At 60.3% G+C, this 10358-nt stretch overlaps 1 protein-coding gene across 8 annotated transcripts in view; it reads left to right on the top strand.

The window, feature by feature from the left end:
• The first annotated feature begins 1188 nt into the window (after positions 1–1188).
• LOC140843941 (nuclear envelope pore membrane protein POM 121-like) overlaps positions 1189–10358 on the top strand; it is a 33144-nt gene continuing 23974 nt past the window's right edge. For 7 of the 8 annotated variants that reach the window (XM_073214498.1, XM_073214492.1, XM_073214493.1 and 4 more), the window contains exon 1: positions 1229–1366. Coding sequence is in view for 1 of the 8 variants with exons in the window: in XM_073214501.1 (XP_073070602.1) it covers positions 1305–1366 (62 nt within the window). In the remaining 7 variants the exon portion in view is untranslated. Of the gene's footprint in view, positions 1367–10358 lie in introns of all 8 variants that reach the window. The other variant, XM_073214501.1, reaches the window with a different exon arrangement.

Here is a 10358-nt window from a genome sequence, read left to right as displayed (position 1 = left end):
TGGTGTTCTCAGGTGTTCTGGGGTCTGGGACAGGAAAGGCCCTTGGGAGTCAGCTTCCCCACCAACCTTACTTTAGAGGTGTACAACAGCTGGGGAAAGGCCTGGCCTGGGGACTCTGGGTGCCCCTGGGGCTTGTGCTGCCCTCCCCTCCCCAACAGACCTCTTGGATCCCCAGCTGAGCCCTTTGGCCATGAACTATCTTGGTGCCATCTAGCATCTCCCCTGGAGACTGTGTGCTCCTGCTCCCCAGCCGGGCTCAGACCACCCAGAACCTGCCCAGCTGCGGTGGCCCCCTCTGGCCTCACCCAGACTCCATTTTCTGTCCATCCAACTGCAGGCTTCTCTAACGGCACACGGTGTGACCCAGGCACTCAATGCCCACTGTCTAGCCTGGCCACATGCTGGTGCAAAGTCTAACTCGGGCACACAGCAGTACACAGTATAACCGTGCACATGATGGCCCAATTGTGCAATGTGGCCATTCTGAACCAGAATCCGGCAGTTTTTATAACCAGCCGTGAAGTATTTCTATGATGCCAGGGCCTGCAGTTATTATAGGATTATTTCAAGGCTTATTTTGTATTATTTTGTCTGCCCTAGATGATGATAATGAGGGCAAAGCTTCCCACACGTGGGACCAGGCGCTGTGCTAAGTGCTTTGTGTGAATTACCTGCAGGAATCTCGGAACGCTCTGGAATGTGGGCAGGTATTGGGCGACACCGAAGGAAACAGGCTGGGGGCCGGAAGAGGCCTCGCCTAGGAGCCTGCGGACCATTTGTGGCGGCAGGATTTGAACTCAGGCAGGCGCAGTCCAGAGCCCCCCCTCCTCATTGCCATGAACACTGCTACCACCTGAGTGTCATTCCCCAGCTATCCAGGGCCCGGAGACCCACACGGCGTCTGCCACACGTGTGTGGGGTGCCCACCTGGGTGTCAGCCACGGCGAGGGGACGGCTGAGGGCCCTGGGCGGCGGCGAAGAAGAGAGGGGCCCTCAGCCAGGGGCGCGCCGGGCCAGCTGCGGAGGGACTCGCTGCGCGCCCCGGCCCGGCCGGCGGGCCACGGGGAGGGGCGGGGTCCCGCCTGGACGCTGGCCCCGCCCAGCGGCCCTGGAGGCCCCGCCCCGGGGAGGTGAGCGCCACCTTCCCCGGGAGCGACCCGGGGGCCCGCGGCCGGCGCGCGCCCCGCCCCTCGCGAGTAGTTTCCCGGCGCCGCCGCCGCGCCGCACTCGGCCGTCCGTCGCCGCCGCCCGCTCGCCTGCGCTCGCCGCTCGCCCTCGGTGCGCCGCCCCCGCCGCGCGCCACGATGAACTCGCTCTTCAGGAAGAGAAACAAAGGCAAATACAGCCCCAAGGTGCAGACCCGGAGGTAAGGGGCGCCGCCCGCCGCGCTCGGGACGCCCTCGGGAATCCCGCGCGCTGCGGGGCGGCCCGGCGGGGAAGCACCTCCGCGCGCGTGGAGGGACGGCCGGGCCGCGCGGGCTGCCGGGCGCCCGGGAGGCACGGGCCTGGGAAGCCCAGGCGTCCGGGGACTGAGCCAGACAGGGGTGCGCGACGCGCGGGAACACGGGGCCGGAGGGCCGCCCTTCAGCTGGCAAGCACCGTCGGAGGGGGACTGGGATGGGCCGGGGGTGCCCGGGGGAAGCACGGTATCTGGCACCACAGAGTTCTAGGTGTCTGGCGAGGGGCGGCACTGACTTGGGCGCCCGGACGGCGGGGACCGAGGTGGAGGTGCAGGACAACTCCGTGTCCTGGCGTCGCCCTTGCGCCGGGGGCCCTCCTGGACCGGGAGGCACGGCCGGGGTGCGGAGTGGTGTGCCTAGAGGACGCTACACCTTGGGCGGGGGCGCCGCGGGGAACCCAGGAAGCATTGTCTAGGGGCGCACGGGGGCAGGGCGCTTACCAGCCCTTCTTAGCGCGCGGGTGCTCCCAGTTAGGGAGGGGCGAGATGGGAGTGGCGGGTGCCACCTGCCACAGCGCTTCCCGGCACCTGCCACCCTCTGCTCCAGAGCCTCGCCGAGAGGAGCCGGTGGGGGGGGTGGGGGGGCACATGCTGAGGCGCCCCGGCCCCCCCGCCCCCAGGGCAGCCACGCTGGGGTCTACACCGGGGCCTCCTCCCAGCTGCATGGTTTCTCAGGGGCGTGCCCTACTCCACCCCCAGCCCCAGCCCCGAAACTGGCAACATCTCTGAACAACAGGTTCCCAGGGAGGCCTGGGAAGGGAATGACAAGTCTTGATGTGGTTGCGTTGAGAAGGCAGCCCACGTCCGTTCTGATATAAGCCTCATGGATTCATTTAATAACCGGTTTAGGGGAGCCTCCTGGAGATGCTGAGGTTGATGGTGAGGGTGGAACTTAGGTCCCTGCCTCTTCCCTGGTCTAGGGAATGTGAGGTGGGGGTTCCCCACTTGGAGAGCTCTACCAGGCTTCTCCCAACAAAGGGCTTCATTCAGGAGGGAGACTCCCCGAGTTGCATAGCCCACCTGTGTGGGAGGACCCACCCGAGGTGCCCTGTTCATGAGCCCACCCTCTCACTCCCTAACCCCAATTCCCCAGGCCCCAGATTAGGGCGAGAAAAAGACTCTAGCCAGGGCTTTCACCCCACTCTGTGGCCCAGCCCAGGCAGACCTGTGGGACAGGTGCAGGTGGGCCTGGGGAAACTGAGTGGGGGGCGTGTGCAGGCTCTGTTACCATGAGTTCCAGCCCTGCAGAAACTCCTCAGCCCTGTGATCCCACCGCCCCCATCTCCCCTTTGGGCTGTTCAAGTTCAGAGGCATGTTTTCTCCTCTCCTCCAAGGTCCCCCCGCCCGACAGCTTCCCTCATCTTCCACAACCGCAGAGACTGGGCAGGGCCGTGCCCGCTGCTCCTCTGTGGCCGGGTCCAGCTGGCTCTCAAACTCAGCTGGGGTCCCGTCCAGTCCCTGGGCTGTTCTCGGCATTGCACAACCGCATACTCCGTGCCAGCCACGGAGGGCTGTTCTGCTCTCCCCGTACCAAGACTCGGCCCCTCCAGTGCCTCCCACGTGGACACACGCACACAGCAGGAGATGGGCCACGCCTTGCCCTGTGTCTAGTCCCCCAAGGCCCGGGCTTGGACGTAACAGAAAGTTATAATGAACCCTGAGGAGCCCGGACGTCTCGGCCTCCCCAGTAGGGGTTGGGAAGGAAGCAGTTCTCATCTTTTTCAGCGCTGGGGACTCAGGGACTGGAGTCCTACCCCAATTCCACCCCTCTCTACACTCTTGCCCGGGGCACCCACCCTCTGGGGGAGGCGGCTGGGCTCCTGGAGGAGGGGCATCCAAGCGGGCCTGGGATGGGTGAGGAGAGGGCGCAGAGTGGGGGTGTGCATCCACAGGCCTGAAGCTGGAAGGGCGTCAGGGAGCAGAGCGCGTTGGGGAGGGGTACAAAGAGTACGTTTGTGTACATTTAAAAAAACATTCAGACGAAGCAATTCTGTTAGATGTTTCGGGATGCAGACACAGATAGGTGTTGAAAATGTAGATTTAGGAAGAAACCTGCAGCTTCAAAATTCTGCTGTCCCAGCGGGAGGGGCTAAGGAATCATGAATGATAGCATTGTATTTCCTTTTAAACAATATTAGAAGCAAATATGGCAACTGGGGTCCATCAGCTGTCTCGGTGGTAAGAGTCTGTTTCGCGCTTCCTTGCGTGCTGGAGCTAGGTCACCAGGTGCCCAGTTGTAGGCACCTGAGGGCTGGGATGGATGGACGGGGAGAGCTGGCAGCGGGAACGGCATGGGCAGGAGCCTGGAGGGAAGCCCCGAGTCCTCTGTCCTGGGCTCCTGTGTCTTGGTGAGCTGGGAGTGGGGAGTAGCCTCAGGAGGCCAAGGTGCCTGAGGCCTGGGGAGAAGGAACGGAGGAGAAGCAGGAAGGTCCCAGGCGGGAAGACACGAATAGAAAATCTCAGGAAGTGGGGGGCCAGGAAAGGTGTGGACATACAAGGGGATCTGAGATTGAGTCCCGAAAAGCTGCCCTAGATTGTGATCATGTTATCTTGCTTAGGTAATACTGCATCCCCTCTCTCGTCCAGGTGAGGCTCAGATTTTGAGTAACCCACCCAGGGACCCTCGGCTTCTCTCACCTCGGTGTTCTGTGCCAGGAGCCAGCGGGCAGGGTGTCCCAGCAGGCCCCCTGGCCCATCGTTTCCTGGGCAGAGGGGTTTGCTGGGTCTTTAAGATAAACACACCCTGAGCTGTTCGCTGGCTGGCAGCTGCCCCTGGCCCTCTGCCCTCGCAAGGCTGCATGGCTGCAGGAACACTGGTACATGCAGAATTCTTTGCTCCCAGTAGCTGGGCTCAGGTTTCAGACCTGTGGCGCTTGCGGCTTTCGCTTTTCTGTCCTGGGCTTGGTCACTTCTTGGTTCCAGTTAAAGGTTGCAGGAGAATTCAGAGTTTGTGCCTCCAGAACAGGGGGGCCTCTTCCCTACCCCTCATTGCTGGAGTGTCAGCTCCCTAAAGGCAGGGACTTTGTATGCTGTGAGATTGCTCCTGTCCCCATAGAATGCTGCCTAGCACAAAGTAGGTGCTCAGCAAACAGTGGTGGAAGGTCCGTTTTGACTCTGTGACTTGGAGGAGTGTGAGGTGGTGGAGAGGACTGGAGATGAGGCGTGTGAAGCGTCAGGTGTGTAGCAGGTGCTTAGTTAATAGAGGCTGGTACTCCTTGTCTGCTGGTCTCGAACCTGAGTGACCTCCTCACGCTCTAGGGTGCCAAGATTGCCTTGAGCCCTGTTTGAACCTTGCAAAGCATAGTCCTTCAAGACATGCCCTGGTGTTACGGGAAGCAGCTGGAACGATGAGCGCCCAGAAGCGTGGGCCCGGAGCGGGATGGCCTTCCCTGGGCAGACGCAGATTGGGCCGTGAAACAGCCAGAGTCACTGCAGCAGCAATCTTCTCAGTTTAGACTGTGCTTCCCCAGGATTATTAGCTGGGCGTGGAGGAACTCACTGTCTGATCACCACAGAAGGTTTCAGTAGAGAGAGTATCAGTCACCTGGCCGATCAATCTGGTGTTTATTGGGTGCTCCCTTGAACTGTTTGCTCACAAGACTTCCTTCCTGTCTGGTCCCCGCAGCCCCGGGACACGCTGCTGGGCTTGTGCCGTCGTCCCCAGCCCCGGCTGCATGTTAGAATCATCTGAGGGGCTTTGAAAGCAGTGTCCAGGCCCTATCGCAGACCAGTCCAGTCACAATCTCTGGGGCAGGGCCCAGCCTTCAGTTTTTTATGTGTAGCTAAGAGTGCGAACCACGCATTTACACTGACCGCGTTGCTCCACCTTGTCTCAGAGCCACATGCCCCTCGCTTTTCCTTTTCAGAACGTTGCACTCTGTTCTTTTATTCTGAGCCTTCCCGTTCCGCTTCGTTCCCGGAGTGCGCCTCATAAAATGGCACCAAACTGGCTTTTGCTCTTGTATTTTCACGTGAGAATCTTTCAGGAGGAGAGTTTAACTCGTTCACGTTTAATATAATGGCTGGTGTGGTTGGACCTATGCCTGCCGTATAATTTTGCATTTCCTGTTTACCATGCGTTCTCTTTGTTTCCTTTTTGCTCTTTTCCTGCAATTTATTGGACTGAGCTGTATTTTCACAATTAAGTCAGGATATGAGGCCTGGATGTGGCGGAGTGGATGGACACCCTGACACAGGCGGTCTGCATCCTTGTAATTATAGTTAACAGGGTGCTTTTCTTTGTCTTGCCTGTTAGGTTATAAACCGTTGGACAGTAAGGACTTACTTATCTGTTGGGGGACCTTTCTGTAGCCCTTAATTCCAGCCTCATGTCTGTTTGAGATTCAATAAATAGGTGTTAAATTGAGTAGATGTTTTATATAGCATGGACAATGACTGTCTCTGGGGTAATAAAGAAGGGCCTGTCCCTGGGGCCTGTAAGAGAGCTGGTGAGATGACAAGGAGCTGGGGCTGGGGGTGAAGATTTATTCCGCAATGATTGACAATCTAAAGACCAGCTGGGGTACAGCAGTCACCTGCGCAGATGCTTACTAACCCTACGGCCCCAGGCAGGTTCCCCCGCCCCCAGGCTCAGTGTGCTCATAAGCGCTGGGAGCAGTAACAGTACTGACCTCACAGGTTGTTACGAGAATCAAAGCAGGAGCGTGGGTCAGGCACGGGGTGGGGTGTGGCCCACAGAAGGTGTTCCCTCCGTGCCCCTAAAGGTGTGCTCCCCTTTTCGGCTGGGCTCCCACATAGTAGCATCTTAGGAGAATGACTCAGCCCTCAGTTGCCACCCCTGACTGTTACCCAACCTCTGGGGTCAATGGTAGATGGGTTTGTTTAAAGATGTCAACAGGGTATCAATCTCTCTGTCTCCCCTGGGTGGTGAGCACCTTGCGCTTCCTCCCGTTTTCCCGATGTCACTTTGTGGCTTGGTATTGGTGGCCCCTCTTGTGAGGAGGTGGCTCTGGAGCCTGTTCAAATCCTGGCACCCCCCCTCCCACTTCCCAGCTGTGTGACGTTAGGCAGGTTTCTTAACCCCTCTGATCCTCAGTTATCTTCATTTGGACAATGGGGAGAGAGGAACTGTTGACATGCTATCAGACTTCTCAATTTGATATCTATTTGTTGAGCCCCAAGCCTGTCCAAGGCCTGAAATTAAGGGCTACCAAAGGGCCTCCCCAAAAGTGAGTAAATCCTTATTGTCCAAAAGTTTATAGACTCATAGACTAAGCAGAGTGCCCCAATGGCTGTGAATGTGCCTTTCTCCTGGGGCTAGAAGATGTGAGCACACGGAAGGGCTGCGTGGGAGACGGACGCCTCGTGGGTGCTCTTAATGTTTAGTAGTTCCTATGAAGTCGTTTCCTGAGCTCGTATTGTGTGTGCCTTTGTGTCGAGGACGGGACAGCTGTCTGGGAGGGACAAACAGACCTGCTCAGCCAGTCAGTGTTTAAAGAGGTGGAGGCTGGGGGCCACCCAACACCAAGAGGTGAGGCTCCCCCCAGGTCCGGGGGTCCCCAGGAGCTGCTCGAGCTCCAGTCCCGGAGGCCGGCGGGACCCAGAAGAGGAAGACCGTGGCCGCAGGAGGCCAGGCCAGGCCCCTTCCGCCTGCTCCCCGGAAAGGTGTGCACTCCTGCGCGTTCCAGGCATTCCGAGGCTGAAGCCTCCCCTTCTCCTTCATGCACACCCACTGAGACAGAATTAACCCCAAAAGGGAACAACCGTAGCCGCGATCAAGGGCCAGAGCGTTGGGGTTGACTCGGGCCTGGAAGACAAGGGGGCGCTGGCCAGGGAGGAAGGGCTGTCCCCCCCAGATGCGCCCCATGCCTGCCGCTTCCCGTCTCCACACACAGACAGAGCACATTGGCTGTGACCAGCAGGGAACAGGAAGGGACCTGGGAAAGGGGCTGATGGTGGGCTTGTAGCCTCTCCGTGGTCTCTGGGGCGTGATCTGTTCCCCAGAGTGGCAGGTCAGGAACGAGGTAGCCTGCAGGGAGGGGTGGCCAGGGAGCAAGCCAAGTGCCCGTGGGTGTTCCCCCGTGGCCTGTGGGCCGTCAGGCAGTCAGGGACCCATAGACAAGCCCTGGCCTTGGGCTCGGTGTCTGGCCAGCCCATGTGGGTCCCACGGGAGAGTGGCAGGGAGCCAAGGAACGGCCATTAGGAGGCCTGCCTCGGTGCCAGACTCTGCACGGGGCCAGCAGATGCCCCAAGCTTCTGTCGGCTTTATCATGCAGACCTGACGCGCTGTAGCCATCGTGGGCTCCCAGCAACGTGGTCCAGAGACCACAGGTTCACCAGAACTGGGCTGTCCTTTCGGTAAGCGTCCGCCACACGAGGGGTGCTTAGAACGCACACATGTGCTGGCAGTAGAACCGGCATGCCAGGCTTTGAAGACTTAACGTGAAAAATGTCGCTTTCATAATGTCCTCTTGACTACCTGTCAAAAAGATATTTTAGGTATGTTAGGTTAAGTAAAATGCCATAGGAAAATTAAGTTCACCTGTTTCTTTTGACTTTTTGTCATGTGGCTGCTAAAGAAATTTAAACTACAAATGTGGCTCGCAGTTGATTTGTAGGGGACAGAAGTGGCTTTGCACACAGAGCCACTAAGTACCCAGTCCTCCCCTTTGGGGTGTTTCCTACCCATCAAGTGTGTCTTTGTGTTTGCTGCTGTGCGAGAGACCCGGTCACCCTACTGTCTGGACCAGGAAATTAGGGCCAGGCAGGTGGAATAGCACATGTGGTTACACCAGACCCGGGCAGCAGGTCCCATGACAGTAGCTGGGTGTGAGGACATGGCAGTGGATGAAACAAAGTACCCCGCAGCCCTGAGCCTCCGCAGTGTGACCGCAGCGTCCGGGTGCTTCACAAAGATCACCTTGGATTGTCTCAGGCCTCTGGGCGGGATCGATTCTTATCCCCATTTCGCAGTCAAGAAAATAGACCCAGAGAGGCACCAGGGCTGGCGCAACAGCACGGGCTACATTCTTCCCCGTGCCAGGCTGACTCGGTTTCCTCCCTGCAGACAGGCTAGAGAGGAGAAGGCACCCGTTGGCGCACTGTGACTTGGGCAGGGAGGGCTTGAGGCAGGGTGGCTCCCATGGTGGCGGGGGGGTTGGCCATTCATGGTGCCCTGGGCCTCCTGTGGGGGTCAGGAGGCCGGGATGCGGTCCCTCGGGGGGTCTGCTGAGCCCGGTCAGGAGGCGGGGAGACGGAGTGGGACAGCTGGGCATGCGGGCGGGAAAGGGGAGACCGCGTCTCGGCCAGGGTGGCCCCCACTCAGAGGCCGTCGGAGGGCGAGGCCGGCACACAGGCTCTGAGGCAGGGAAGAGCGCTGGCCACCTGGACGGGGCGGCCGGGCACAGGGTGAGGGCTGGGGCCCTGTGGGCGGTGGGCAGGAATGTGAGCTCTATTTTGCGCTCCAGTTTGCGGCCGGCTGGTGAGGTCTGGTTGCATCTCAGGAAGATGTGACAAATGTGCAGGAGCCGGCTGGGGGGGCTGTTGCATTGGTCCAGGCGAGGCGGCAGCCTGATCAGGTGGAGATCTGTTCCCAAGAGGAACCGGGGAAGGAGAGGCCAGGACCTGGGGTGCTTCTCAGGGCCCTGCTTGAACAACCGGGTAGGCAGGTCCTCCCCACCCTCCCCTTCTGCGGTTTCCCTCCTGCAGACGGGGCGGGTTCTCAGAGCAGCAGAAACCCTGTGGTGCAAACAGCCCTGGACCCCTGCAATCCCTAAATCCCCCGGGCCAGTCCTCAGCCCAGACCCAGGACCAGGCCTGGGGTCATGTCCTCCTGGCAGCCTCGTTGCCCTTGTTACCCAGATACATGCATCAGCTCCCCTGCAGGGATTGGAGGAGACATTTCCGAATATTGAGGTCACGTGTGAATCCCAGGGCCGCGCGCCATACCTGTGGTGCAGTTGAGCGAGGTGGTGAGGCTGAGGAAGGGGCCGGCGGCGTTCACGCAGACCTCTACCAGGGTGCTGTTGGCAAGTGCGGTCTGGCAGGGGCCGCGCAGGGTCAGCCCGAGCCCAGGTCGGCCACCAGGCGGGCAGGACCAACATCGCCCGAAGCTCCCACTCAGTCTGGCATGCAGTGCCCTTCTCTGTGGCGTGCACCGGCCCAGGGTTCCTGGTCTACAGACACACAGCCGCCAGCAGCACCCGCAGGCACGGCCCTGGGCCCCTGCTACCATGGGGAGTAGGCCTCCCCTTCCTCAGACAGAGCCCCTTTCCGGGTCCAAGCTGGCTGGGGACCCTTTGTTTCCTGAAGGGCCCCCTGACCCCACTTCCATGCCAAAACTGGCGGGAAGGCCTGTGCCCCGGCTGAGCCAGGTCACAGGGAGCTACCTCATTGGCCTGCAGGGAGAGGGTGAGGGAGCCCCCACCGTCCATGCCTGTGTCGAGGTACAGCCGCATCACTGAGGGCATGCCCGACCGTACCCACACGGAGACACTGTCCAGGGGCCGGAACCGCGCAGACACCACATCCACGTCTTCCCGCACGACGGGATACCTCGTTTGGAAGAAGGAGCCACTGCCCAGCCCGTGGCTCCTGCCTGGGTCTTGGTGGACGAGGCTCAGGGGCAGCAGGCCAGCGGAGGCGTTGCGGCTCTGGCTCTGGCTGCTCTGAAGGTGCCGCGACGTCATGGTCTTTGGCCTGCAGGCTGACGGGAGCACCAAGGCTCAGCCGGAGGGAGGCGTGGGGGTCAAGTGCAGGGGGCAAGACATCCCGGCCTGCCCTCCCTGCACAACCCACCTGTGAGGGCAGCCACGATGCTGAATGCCACGGACACCCGGGCCCCCCCAGGCTCTTGGCTGTCACTTGGATCCACCTGCCCCAGGGCAGCGAGGGTAGCAGCAGGTGGCAGGTCCCAGTGGGGCCGGGACAGGCCAGTACC

This window comes from Manis javanica, chromosome 10, assembly GCF_040802235.1.
Source record: "Manis javanica isolate MJ-LG chromosome 10, MJ_LKY, whole genome shotgun sequence".
In the NCBI taxonomy this organism is placed as follows: domain Eukaryota; kingdom Metazoa; phylum Chordata; class Mammalia; order Pholidota; family Manidae; genus Manis; species Manis javanica.
The sequence above is the reverse complement of the archived record's forward strand: the minus strand, read 5'-3'. Positions and strand labels throughout refer to the sequence as shown.